General features: G+C 33.6%; 1 protein-coding gene across 3 annotated transcripts; it reads right to left on the bottom strand.

Annotated features, from left to right (window-relative positions):
• Positions 1-2406: 2406 nt before the first annotated feature.
• On the bottom strand, positions 2407-7987 carry LOC130818825 (zinc finger CCCH domain-containing protein 53-like). Of its 3 annotated transcripts, XM_057685052.1 has the most exons (10): positions 7250-7987; positions 5408-6752; positions 5138-5314; positions 4789-4974; positions 4610-4704; positions 4238-4501; positions 3936-4107; positions 3237-3467; positions 2764-2843; positions 2407-2642 (listed from the first exon to the last, which is right to left on the bottom strand). In XM_057685052.1, exons 2-9 carry the CDS (start codon positions 6568-6570, stop codon positions 2810-2812), a joined length of 2322 nt encoding a protein of 773 aa, XP_057541035.1. In that variant the 5' UTR covers positions 6571-6752; positions 7250-7987; the 3' UTR covers positions 2407-2642; positions 2764-2809. The 3 variants fall into 3 exon arrangements, with proteins under 3 accessions (XP_057541035.1, XP_057541036.1, XP_057541034.1); XM_057685053.1 differs by having other exon boundaries at positions 2768-2843; positions 5408-7987; XM_057685051.1 differs by having other exon boundaries at positions 5408-7987.
• Positions 7988-14451: the final 6464 nt, after the last annotated feature.

The following is a 14451-nucleotide window of genomic DNA, read 5'->3' on the forward strand; positions in this document are numbered from 1 at the left end:
AAGGTTCTCACATCTACAAAAAAGCCTTAATACTTTTTCTCTAGAATGAAAGGCCATTGTGCACTCTAAGAGAAATGTTTAGAAACCTTTCATAAATACTCTACTAACTTTATCATCAGAGGAGGTCCCCCAAAACACCCTCACCCGCTCTCATTTGTTCATTGTGCATGTTCAAGTTCAAGACAATCTAGATAGCAACCCAAAACCTTACCAACAGTTCATAATCTCTTGTGGACTTAAAAAGCACTCTTGACATCATTGTTAAGGTTGTTCATTGTTCAATTTCCAATAGGAACATGATGGAATAGATGAGATGGAATGCATGCAAGTTATGGTATATATAGTGGAAGTTGCATGTAGAGAAGAAAAACATTATTATTATGCATCGATTCTTAAGAATACCTGTATTTTTGTTCTTCTCTCCTCATATGAACATTTACAAAATCGGTTTAACTTTTGTTCAGTTTTTTATTTCATAGTCTTCTTTATACACAAATAATCATTTATTCTATATACTATTTACAAAATATGATAGTATAGTTGATTTTGTATCTCATTTTGAATTTCATCATATATTTTCAAATATCATTTTGGGAGAAATATTACAATTGGAAAGATTCCATACGCCTAAAACTAAATATTAAGTTTTTGAGTGACATTATTGTTGCAATCTAATTTTAAAAGTGTGCTACAACTTGGCGATTATACAATAACGCAACCCAAATTTATAATTTATAATTTGTATTTTTTTATTTGCATTGTATTTCTAATAGTTTTAGTTGGTTTAGCTTTATTAAATTCAATTTAAGTCAACGTAAATCTTCAATTTAAGTCAATGTTAATGTTTAATTTAAATCTTATACTACACTATTTATTTAATTTATTGATCAATTTAGTAAAAATTATTTATTTTAACCTTTCTAATCCAAGAGAAGACATCCTAATTAAATCACGATATGTTAATTCTCCCCACTGCAAAATACTTATTCCATCCTTTTTCTATCGCATCATTTTCACTTTATATGTCAAAGCTTTTTATAAGAAAAATGTCATAGAAGCTTATATAATATACTTTGTGTGATTAAAATTTATCCACCAACAATGTTCAAAATTCTCATTCCAATATTTGATTGATAATATAGTTAATAATATGTAAATTTGTCTCGATGTATAAATTTTAAATATTATGTTCTAAATTTTTTATATTTAATTGAAGAAATTTTAAATATTAAATTTTATCTTGGCCCCTCTTAACTTGCATCAAGATTTTGCCACTTATTAGTTACACTTATTTATTACAGATAGCCGACTGTCTAGGACCCAAATAAATAAAAGGTCTTAAATATTACATGATGTTATTTTAACCCGATTGTGAACAACACTTTTTAAATGATATTTGTTTGTAAACATTTTTTATATTTAAAGTAATATATTTTAACTTTAAAGAGTCCCAATTCAAAAGATATCACAAAAACAAATAAAACCTCAAAAATTTTTACTAATAATAAAAGCTTGTGGTAATATAGCCATGCAATAGTCAATGATACAAAAGGGAAGCACATGCCATATAACTAACTACAAGGACTTGCAAGTGGGGAAAAGGGTGGGGGGGGGGGGGGGGGGGGGGGGGGGGGGGGGAGGGGGAAGGGAAGTGAAGTGAAGTGAAAGAAGACAAGTTTCCCAGTTGTGAATTTGCATCAGAATTCAGAAATGAAGGTGCAACAAGGGGACAAATTGTCCTATTTCAAGAGGCAACACAAATAATATGCATTGCTAGCTGGATTCCACAAATTTAGAGTGTTCCCATTATAAAACCTTTTTTTCCATTTCATTCATCATCCTTTTCAACATCTTAACAGTACAGTATAACTACAATAACATCAAACTAACAGAAGTATTACCCTAATTAATTATAATTAATTAAGAAAAAAGCATTACTATTTATACTTGAGCTGATGAGCTGATGTGCTTTAATCTTTTGCTTCACTCCTTTCCCTTTGAGGCAACCTTCCAACTTCAATTCTGTGGTTAAAATGCTATTTCTTCTCACTTTGTGGATGCTTGTTGGTGTTGGCTGTACAAGGACTGTATTCCTAGACTAATTTTACCTATAATCTTTAGGGTTTGTTTGTCTCTCTTCTTACCCAAAAAGGGGGAAAATAGCCCATGAATAGAGGATGAAAGGAAGGCTTAAAGGAAGGAAGGGGAAGGAACACAATTACAGTAGTGCTATGCTGGGTTACTTGTAATACTACACACTAATTAATCATAACATTTCTTTTTATATTTCCTTACTAGTTGTATTATATTATCTGTGGTCCAACCTCCAAAACTTACCCTCTACAGAATCAGAGGTTGGAGAAATAATAGTACAACAAACAAACAGGGCATAAATAGCTGACCCCACTTTCTTTCTTTCTTTCTTTCTTTCTAAACTGCTTTTCTTATATGTATTGCAATTTGTATGCTAAATTGGTAATCATATTCATGGCTTCTAATACAACTACTTTGGTACAAGTATTTTGAGATATTGGTTGTGATTGCTAATGATGGTGAAGGTGGAGTAAATTTATTAATAAGTATTTTCTAGTTCCCCTTAAAAGATCTGGGATATGGGTTTGGTCATACTTCACAATCTTTGCCTGTAAAAAAAAACACCAAAATAACACAAGAAAACAAAACCAACCTCAATAAAGGAAATTTTTAATTGTGGAATGATGCAACAAGAAAATATTATGATTAGATTTAGTGAAAATGATGTACCTACAATAATGATTAATAGGCCAAAACCTCTCCTTTTAGCCGCAACCTACATACCAATAGCACCATGACCAGGGGAAAACCTATACCAAAAGTCCAACATAATCAAGGAGTATTAGAGATACATGCATGTATCATTTATTTACCAATTAGTCTTTTAGAAGAATTTACAAAAGCATTTCACATTATTTCTTCAATCAAGTGACACCCCACCCCTCTCCCAAGGCCAACTTTCAAAATGAGTGGAGGTGGAGCCCTTCCCCCATCATAAATCATCATTCAAAAAAGCCTATGTTTTTTCATTTTAAATATCCAATGATTTGTATCATGGAGAATATAACTTTTTTTTTATCAGGTCCATGCCACTCATTGCTTGCTATCAATAATATGAGTAGATGATCAAGAATCAAAGTTTTGTTTTTCTTTTTTTTTTTTTAAAAAAAAAATTATAAAGGAGAACTTTGAATCTGATGTACCTAGGCATTTGGAAGTAACATGATGACTTGAAAGGAGTCATGTCCAGTGTGGCTGTGGCTGAATGAAAGGGGGATGCCTTGGACTTGCTCTCAGCTGATGTTGGAGCTAGATTCGATAACTCCTCCACCCCATCTTCACCCAAGGCTGCGTTGTTGGAAAACGAGGTCAAGTACTCACGACCTACTTTTTTGGGGGAAGCGAAGGGACTATCGGGGAGATTATGCTCCAAGCTACATTTATCACAAGGAACAAAATCAAAAAGAAAAATTTTTAATTCAATGAATTATTATATAATTATAACCATATTTGACATTTCAACTCTATAAATCAAGACCTTTTTTGGATAAGACAATAGAATTAATTTTTCACATAAGTAATGAAAATTAAACCCTTATCACAAGAGTGAAAGCAAAACCCTTAATCATTAGACAATATCATGATATGCATTTAGATGAACAATCTTCCATGATTTAAGATCAAAATTTTGATTTATTTCAATTTTTTAATAAAATAGACAAGTCAGCCTGAGCCCTCAAATATTTATTAGGTGTAATTAGTGTTCCAAGTGTTAATTTCTGGTGATTTGTTGGTCCAGCTCCTCTGGTAGTGGACATAATTATTTCTACGATAGGGAATCTTATGGTGTTTATTAGGAAATCAATTATTTAAAGAAATCAAAAGGGTAATCAGATAACAACCTTTCTGGTAAATTGATTAGATTATCTTCATGACAAGGATTTTCCTTGGCATTGCAATTGTTGCTATTATCCTCCCCACCAACTGAACTTTCTTTTTCTCTGGCAATTGCCTCATTTATGGCTTGTTGCAATGCTTGTTTGGCCTCATTAAGTGGGGGACTGGCACAGTTTTCTGGGGCACAAAAAAATGTAATCCGTTGAACAAACTTGTCCCATAACTATCATAAATGCTCTGCCTTTGAACAACTAACATTTGACACTGAATTTATAGTTAAAAATCATTAATTAATGAGATTGATTACCATCTGAAGCATCCGGACTGCTACGATCGGAGCTGAGGAGGGGTTGATTGAATATACTGTTCGGAGATTGAATCGGCGAGTGGATGGGCGGGGCACCGGTGGAAAGCGAACGATGGTGAAGGGTTCGCTTTACATCGAGTAATTGCAAGCCCATTAGCCGCCGGCTCTGCAACTCCAAAGCTTGCTGTAAATCAGTTTGCTCTTCTAGCTTTCTCCTCCACAGGATGTATTGTGTTTGTGTATCATACATCATTGATCTTGTTCCTATTTTAATTTTATTTTTTTAAAGATAAAATAAAGTTAGAAAGGCAATGCATTTTACAAAGAACTTTCAACATAAAGAATAAAACAAAAGACTTTATATCTTCTTACCAAGTGGGAGATCAAAGGGGTCTCTAGAATCTAAAGCAGTGGGAGAATTACAAGCTGAGAAATCTCCCCTTTCCATCTGTTGCTGTTGCTGTTTCCTGCACATCAACAAGAAATCTCATCTTATCAAAACAATGAACACTAAATAATCGAAATGAAATTGAAATTGGGGTGAAATTTACCTAAGTTTATCAGGGACTTTTCCCTTTTCCTTGTAAGGCTTGACTAAAACTCTAGCATCACAAACAAAATGAGGATTTCCTTTTGCCAGTATGATCTTCACAGTCTCAGGATAAACAAAGGTTACAAATCCAAACATGCGCTTCTGCTGATATGGTATTCTCACATCTTGTACTGGCCCATAAATGCTACAAGAAAACCATTCACAAATTAAACTCTAAAATGACTTTCCTTTTTGTTTTAGTTTTTGGGGACAATATATATATATATATATATATATATATATATATATATATATATATATATATATATATATATATATGATTAATGTATTATAAACACTAATCTAACCTGAAATAGTTGGACACATCCTCCTCTCTAAATGTACTATCAGCTGGGAAAGTCAAGTAGATCTGCCTCGAAGCGGGATTCGAATCACCGCGACCATTATCGAGTCCTCTAGGTGACCTGCTAAACTTGTGCAAGTCCTCACTCATCAGCATAGCTGCTGCAGCAGCAGCAGCAGCTCTATAGGATACACCAAATAAGATAACCCATCAAAATTTACCAAAAAAAAAAAAACTCAAATTAAACAGTGGAATTAATATAGGCATTCATTACCTAGGAGAATCATTTTGCTGCTGCTGAGCAAATAAGCTTAAACCCTTGTTCAAAGAGTAAGGGAAGGAAGCAGCAGAAGCTGAAGATGAAGCAGAAGCAGAAGCAGAAGCTATAGCAGCAGCTAACAGCTTTTGTTGCTGCATGGACTTAGATCTAAGAAGTTCATGGCAATGCTCCATCATCTCTAGCTTACTCGGTGAACCCACTAACGCAGCAGCTTCAGATTCACTTAACATCCCACCACCATGAACAAATCTACAACTTGAACCGTTCTTACAGAATCCTCTAGCATAATACACACATGGCTTCCAACCCAACCCAGAAGCAGGATCATCCAATAATGATGCCATGCTTATATCACTAACTGAACAGCTTCGCCTATGTGGGAGACCATTTCCATTCTCACCCCAGGCGGACGATGCGGTCCTGGGGACTCCATGATGATTGAAGTCACTAACACCGCCACCCAACTCGAGCTCAGCATGTGGGAAATACAAGTCTGTACTTTTGGGTCGGAGAGTTGGGGAATTCTCATTTAGAAAGGATAAATGTTCTTGAAGTTGAACATCATCCATTAACTCACTAACTCCATTGATTCCTAAGCTACTATTACGAGTAGAAGTAGCATAGAAAGGCGGGGTAGAAGGGTTCAAAGTAGAGGAGTTAGCAGTAGTAGTTGTTGAGCTCATAGTACCAAAGCTGCTACTGTTATTATTAGCAGAAGATGATGAAATAGGGCTAATCAAATCATCAGACTTTTGATTAAAGTCAGGGAAAACTGAAGTTCCCCAAGAAGGAGAAGAAGTAGAAGAAGGACTAGCAAGAGTTGGTAGAGCAAGAGAGGTTGGAATCTTGAGGAATCTTGAAGAAGATGAAGAAGTTTGTCTTGAAAAGATGTTGTTATTGTTGGTATTATTTGGAAGAAAAGGGGAAGGAGAAGAAGGAGTAGAAGGAGTACAAGGCGTGTTTGGGAAAATACCCAATTCTTGCCTAGCTTTAACAACCACAGAGTGTAAGAGATTCTCCGGTCCAAACGCCAACCTAATCATTTCCTTCTCACCATGGTCTTGAACAAGTAAAAGACCCATTATCTTGGAGGCGTTTGCCGGATCCAAACTTTGGACCTTTGAAAACACTACCTTTGTTGCTTCATATGGATCCATGATTATTATTACTACTTTTGAACAAGTCTAAGTTTATCTATGGAGTGAGTGAGTGAATAAGTAAGAAATCTCAAACTCCCATAAGCAGCTGTTTAGTTCATAAGAATATTCCACCACACCACCTAACAAATTTACCAAATTTCTGTATTTGAAGTAATTCCTAGTGTGTTTCTGTCCTGTTCCTGCAAATCAAGTATATAAGTAATAAATCAAAAAACCCCCCATCAAAGGGGGAAAAAAGAAGAAAATAAAGAGGAAGAACAAGAAAAAAGATGTGCGTATTGGGGGTGAGGTAATGAAAGTCAAGACCAAAGTGTTAAAAGCTGTATTCTCGTGGGGGTGATGGGAAAAAGGAAAGTGAAAAGAAAAGGAGAAAGAAAGAAAGAAAGAAGATAGGTACTCATTCACTCCCTTTGTATTGTACCCTTTGCTGAAAGGTAAGAATACAGATAAAAAATAAAAGCAAATTAAATTGTATGTTAGTGACCCAAATAAAAGTTGGAGTATTGCAAAACAGGTTCCTGCCCCCATGCATTTTCCTTTTCCACTTTCTGTATAAATTTTTCCACTTTCTTTTTTTCTTTTTCTTTTTTCTTTTTTTTACCTCAAATGTAGAGTAATAAAAAAAGTGTACACTACTCTCAAGACTACAAGTAGTTGTAAAGCTACTTAAACTTACCCCATCCAATTTGGGCGAGTAGAGTATTTAGTTTGATGGAGTATATCCAGTATTATCCACTGACTTTGGCGCATCAGAATGATGATGATGATAAATGATTAAGATTTTACTACAAAAGCTTACTTAAACCACCGCCTTCTTGTTTTGATGCAGCAGAAGTAATTGTAGCTGAATACACAGTTTCAGCTTTTAAAACAGAAACACCCATTAAATAATTACTCCTATCTTCTTTTTTTCAGTATTTACTACTCAGTCTTAAAGAAGGAAGTATAGGAGTGATTGATCTGTGTTTCTCTTTCTCTCTAGTAAAAGTATTTTATGATGAAGTTTATGTAGCTAATGTGTATCAGACTATCAGGTGTATGTAGAGAGAAGAGAAAGATATAGTTGAGGAGACTGAAGACTGAAGTGGATCCAGATCTGGTTCAAATACAAGCACACCACGTTCTCACTCTCCTTTTCCTCCTACCTCTTTTTACCACAACTATTATCTCTCTCTACTTCTCTACCCTTTTTATCTTCTTGTTTTCCGCCTGCTCATATACTTGGATACTTCAATTAGGAATAATTAATCATAGGTTATAACGTTATACTCGGATACAGAAAAAATTTAGTTGACTCGATGGGTAAACTATCTATTATTATTAGTCTAATAAAATATATTTATTATTGGTTTGGTGTGTTTACTATTTTATGAAATCAGTTAATAATAGGTAATTTACCTGATGATAGATGTAGGTAAGCTTATCCAATTGTTAAATCCTTTTGCTAACCATAGATTATACATTTTAACATTTTGAGATTCTTTTCAATAAGGAATATTTTCAATTTGAGCAATTCTTACTCTATAAAACAAAAACAATCCACAAGTTTCAATCTTTCCAACAATAAATCCGACTACCAAGGTTTACAATTTTAATACAAATTCCTAGTGCTCAACAAACCTAATTAATACAAGTATAATACTCCTAACAATTATCGATTTTACAAATCATTATTACTTTAATATACTTTTTTTGGCAATTAATTTTTTCTTTATATTAATTTTTTTGATTTGTTTGTCATATTTGATAAAAAAAATTCTTACAATTTAAATTAAAATGTATTAAATAAATGGAAAATGTAAGAAGTAGTAATCAACTAATGAAATATTTTCCAACTCTATGTGTAACAACCCGACTTATCGTTGACAGAGTAAACAGGGTCATCACGGGGATTACTTCTCAAGAAAACTCAAATCTCAATTCCAAAACTTGTGCAAATGAGTTTTTAGTTCTAAAACATAGCTAAATTAGCTAATTATCAATCCAAGCATCTATTAAGTCATAAGGAAATCATACAGTTCACTTCAAGTTTAATATAACCAACACAACCAAGTCTAATACTTCCTCTGTTCTGATATTGTTGCTACATTTGACTTTATAGCCTCCATTACTGTTAATTGAAGAGGGAAAAAAGGAAAATAGGTGAGCACATGGCTATAGTACATCAGAAAGTTCATATACAAAGGGCTTCTGATTTAAGCAGATTACAAAAAAGGAAAATCTGAACTGATTTCACAATAAATTTCACCCCAAAATAAGATTTTTCCCACAAAAACATAACATTCTCGCCAAAATTTACAAATTTCTACCAGAAGTCAAATGTTGAATTACAATACAGTACATCAAAATGCCTATATATAGAGGCATTTTACTTCATTTCTACAATTTATAGCCTTGTTTTGATATCTTTTCTCCCCTTCTAAATTGTTTATAAGAATTTGGATCCAATTTTATTTCTTTCATCAACCGACAAAGCCACAACATCAGTTAATTTAATTTTATTTTTTTTTTGGGGGGAGGGGGGTAGTGGGAAAACAAATTAAAGCTCAAACAATCAAAAAAAGCAAATGGATAAAGTTCAAGGTCAAGAAGATGAATTCATTAATCCTGATATTGAGGTATTTATTTCTTACTTTGAAAACCTTAATATAGATTCTGAATTTGACATTTATGAGGAGTACACAAGTGAAAATTATGGAAGCATAGATGTCAGTTTGACTTTAGAGGATACCATTAGCCAAAGCTAATCAATCTTACAGGAGGAAATAGTAGCTGAACCAAACCAACAACAAACTTCAACACAACAATCAATGAGGTCACAAGAGGGAATTGCCAACACAGACAAGAAAGTTAATTGTATAGCAATTAACTTGTTTATCTAAAGAACCAGATAGACGTTTGCCATGAGGTACAATAAAAACAATTGCATTGCAACATAACACATCTAGGTGGATAGTAGCAAGGCTGTGGGAATCAACAAAAACAGCAATGCAAGATGGCATTGTAGTTGATGTTAATAGTAGAAAAAGGGGAACAGTTGGTAGGAAACCAAGAGTCTTTGGCATGAGTCTGCTTAATGTTGTTCCAATTGAAAAGAGGACCACAATTAGAGCAATGGTAAGTGCATTGGGCATTAGGCATTGGGCATTCACAAGTTTATAAAATGATGAAATCTGGTAATATTAGAGCACATACAAATTCAATTAAACCAAAACTTTCTCATGACCACAAAATAAGAAGACTCAACTTTCTATCCCAAATAATACCACCTACTGTAGACAACCTACTGAAGTTCAATTTGATGTATAATGTTGTACACATCGATGAAAAATGGTTCTACATGAGTAGGGAAACACAAAGGTACTATTTATTCCCTTGGGAAGAGGAAGAACCATATAGGTGTGTGCAAACAAAAATTTCATAGGTAAAGTAATGTTCATAGCAGTTGTTGCAAGACCACAAATTAGTACTAATAGAGAAGTGTTGTGGGCATTCACAGAGACTTATTATGCAATGAGAAGGTCAGAAAACAGACCAGCAGGTACACCACAGCTAAGAGCAATAACAAAAGTTACACGAGATATTATTCGAGACAAACTAATCAATGAAGTTCTACCAGCAATCAGATTGAAATGGCCAGCAAATGAAGTCAAAGATATTTGGATTCAACAAGATAATGCCAAGCTACATATTTTAACAAATGATCAAGCATTCAATTAAGAAGCCAACAAAGAAGCCAACAAAGATGGATTTAATATAAGACTAGTTTGTCAACCGGCATCCAGTCCACATATGACATCTTAGATTTGGGTTTGTTTAGTGCACTACAATCAGTTCAATTCAAGTCATTCCTGAAAGACCTCAAAGATTTGATCAAGGCGGTCAATGATGCATACGACACTTTGGAACCAAAACTTTTGAACTACACATGGATACAATATTAACTATGCATGATAGAGGTGTTAAAAGCTAGAGGTGGTAATAATTACAAGAATCCACACATTGGAAAACAAAGATTGGACAGGTTGGGTATGTTGCCAAGACAATTAGAAAATCCTCAAGAACTTATAGATGCAACACGTCAATTTTTATCTCATGGTATAATTAATTTCAATAATCTTCCACAAGAAGATTGAAATTAATTATCAATATGTAGAAATGGATTAACACCCTTACATTTTTGGATCACAAGGGTTGTCTAACTTTAGTTAAGTAGACATTTTGTAAATCATTACAATGTTATGTAGACATGGATCAACATTTTGTAAAGGAAAGAATATTTAAGACAACATTTTGTAACTATGAACTTATACACACCTCTCCATTTAGTCATTGAAGTGGTTATTACACATAAAAATCTAATCAAGTTAAACATCATTCATCAATCCATGTTTCACTTGTGTACGTTTATTTAACTCTCAGATTTAATGTTTAACATCATTTGAAATTGTACAAATGTAAGTATTTTAGCCTCATCTTAGTGCTTGAAACGGCATTGAGACAAAACACATTAACCATTGCCAAATCAGTAACTTTATTAAGTTTCAGCCTCATACCAAGAAATTGGTGTGGCAATGAAACAACATCAGATAGCAAGTTATAAATATGTTAATATCTCATGCTCATGTCAAGTAATCTAAGGTGGCAATGAAAAACATTATGATATACATATTTCATCAGACAAATAACAATCATCATTGAGAAAACGATAAGTATGGGACACAATACATATCATAGCCAACAAGACAACATTTTTTATCAGCATAAACATCATCATAAATAATTAAATAAAAGTTAGAATGCTCATGTGTGAAGACCACGGATTGTCGTCTTGCGTGGCCGCTTTGGTTTAGGTTCCACCTTCTCAAATAATGCATAATCCTCCTCATCTGGTAAACCGTAGTAGTAAGGTGGGGGTTCTTGTTCAGGATCATCAAGAAAATTTAATTCCCCACAATTCAAATAATAATGATCATACCACGAACCAAAGATATTGTCATATTTGATACATTATCTTTGGACATCAGTTAATGAGTCGAGCGATTTTTCCTTTGTTTCCATATCCAAAGGCAACCAAGCAACGTATTCTTATGTGGCAACAAAAACAGAACAGAGGAAGTAATATACCAAAATCAGAACTACATAGAACCAAAATCAGTACGAAAAACAGAACCATTTACATGAGTGTAACATAAGCAAAATATGATCAAATTTATAGACATAATAAAAATCCGATCGATATTAATAAACATAATAAAAATCTTATCAAAATTAAACCATTTACATGAGTGTAACATAACATAAAACTACAACAAAACAGATCAAAATCAATATACCAAAAAGCAACATTTTAGCCTCAAAAGGATAAACAAAAGCAGATCAAAATTAATAGACATAATAAAAATCTGATCAATATTAATAAACATAATAAAAATCTGATCAAAATTAAACAAAACAGATCAAAATCAATAAACTTTAAATTATGTTTTTCATTCTAATAAAATACCATTCGTTTTTCCTTCTCTTTTATTCAATATTAGCATCAAATCTAACATGTATCAGAGCCAAGAATCTGATATGACCCACATGTGCCCAGCTTCCTCACATCAGAACACATGTTCAACATTCTTTCATCAAAATATTTGTGTTACTGTGTTCTTGGCCTGTTCTTCTTCTTTTCTCATTCCCTTCCCTTTCAAATTATGCATCATGGTTAATAAGACTATTAAACAGCAACATTTTGACCCCACAATGAACTCCTCGAGCCCATATTATCTTCATCCAATCGATACAAGATTGAGGATAGTCACAACCATCTTTTCTAGTTTGGTTCTAAAGGCTGGATGAGGGCTGTTACCATTGCATTTTCAAGAAGGAATAAACTACGTTTTATGAGTGGAATAATTAAGAGAGTAGTGCACAACCAATATCTCGCAAAGGCATGGGATAAGGTGAATGATGTGATCATTGGATGGTTGCTAAATGCTCTAGATGAGAACATTTTAAAGACTATCTTGTGGCTTAACACGACCAAAAAGATTTGGGAAGAGCTTAAACAAAGATTTGGGCAATCATCTAATGCCTAAATCTTTACTATTCAAGAAGCTCTTAACAAGACCATTCAAACTCATGATATGAGTATTGAAGATTTTTTTTACAAAGGGTTATGGTATTAGATGGATATCCTTGACCTTATTGCTTCTTGTATTTGTTTAGGACGTGAGCGTTAATTATCACAAAAGACACAAATGAGTCAACAAAGGAGTAGGACTATGCAATTTCTCATGAAGCTTGACCCTAAGTTTAAACATACTAGAAGTAGTCTTATCATGATGAAAGTCATTCTTACTCTTTCTGATGTGTATGGGATTTTGATCCAAGGACAAACCCACTAAGACATTAGAAAGAATAATGAAGAACACTTACATTAAAGCACCATGGCCCACAGGGTAGAGAAGAGAAATTACAATGAGTTAAGAAACAAAGGTTAGGGAGCAAGAAGCAAACCTTGTACTATGATCATTGTAAGATCCAAGGCCACGCTTTAGAGAGGTGTTCGAAGTTAAATGTCCATCCACCAAAGAATAAAAACAACACGTGGAGGGGGTGATGACAGCAAGGCAAATGTAGCATCTACTATCACCTCTGATCAGCCAATACAGCATAACAAAACTGTTGAAGCAAAGCTTACCTAAGAACAGTATGCATAGCTTATGTCCCTTCTTAACAAACAGTCCATTATCTCAAATGTGCAAGAAGTTTCCCACACCTTCAATTCTGCGCAACATCAATTAATAGGTAACATATGTAATTTCTTTGCATTATCTATTAAATTAGATTATTGATTCAGGGGCGACTAACCATATGTGTTATCAAAAGGATTTGTTCAATAGCATCAAACATTTGCTTGATAAGTGCTATAATGTCATAGTTCCTGATGAGAGAAAAGTGAGGGTAAAACACTTTGTTAACATTCAATTGGCCAATGATATATGCTTAAAAGAAGTCTTGTATGTGCCTAAGTTTCATTTTAATCTAATATATGTGCACAAGCTGATCAGACAACTTAATTGTAGCATTACTTTCTATCCTAACACTTGTTTTATTCAGGAGCAATTGAAGAAGCATTTGCTTCTTGATAACAAGAACAAGAGAGCACATCTCAACGGAAGATCTTGAAAAATAAGCGCTTTAGGGTAAAAAGCTAAGCCATATTTAGCAGGTCAAACTACAATTATTTTAGTTGAAGTGGGTATGAGTGTTAATTTGGTGAGTAATAAATGAGTTAATATAAAGAATATATTGGTCATGAATAGTGAATAAATGATGAATCTTAGGTCTACTCTTATCCACCCGTAACACTTCTAAGAAAGAAAGAAAGAGGGGGAGTCGATTGCTTCATAGTTACTTCCTCCACTCCAACCCCATTATTGAGTTATTGATACAGATCCATGTGTATTAATGGGATGACTCACTGCGTCAGTTTACTATATATTCATGGAAATAGTTTGTTTTTAATTGCCAACAAATATGAAATATAAAATTATGAAAAGGCGGATAAACTTAAGACAACATTAAAATGTTTCTACTTGCTTAGGCAGCTCGTCATTCTTTGACCTGCTCAGGGACTATGCTCCAAGACTTTATTATATATTCTCCCATGCTTTGTTTTTCTTTTTAAATATAATACTATGTATTTACCCGTGTCTATTATTGATCTTTATTTTAGATTCGATTATTGAAAATTCTCGTTTAATTTAAAGTCGATTTGGATTAAAGTAGGTACTATAGAGAATTTTAGACCATGGTTGGTTAACGGACTTTGTCTATTAGGATTTGAGTTTGGCTCGATTGGATATCAAGTCGAATAAGATCCAT

The sequence above is a fragment of the Amaranthus tricolor genome, chromosome 7 (assembly GCF_026212465.1).
Source record: "Amaranthus tricolor cultivar Red isolate AtriRed21 chromosome 7, ASM2621246v1, whole genome shotgun sequence".
In the NCBI taxonomy this organism is placed as follows: Eukaryota; Viridiplantae; Streptophyta; class Magnoliopsida; order Caryophyllales; family Amaranthaceae; genus Amaranthus; species Amaranthus tricolor.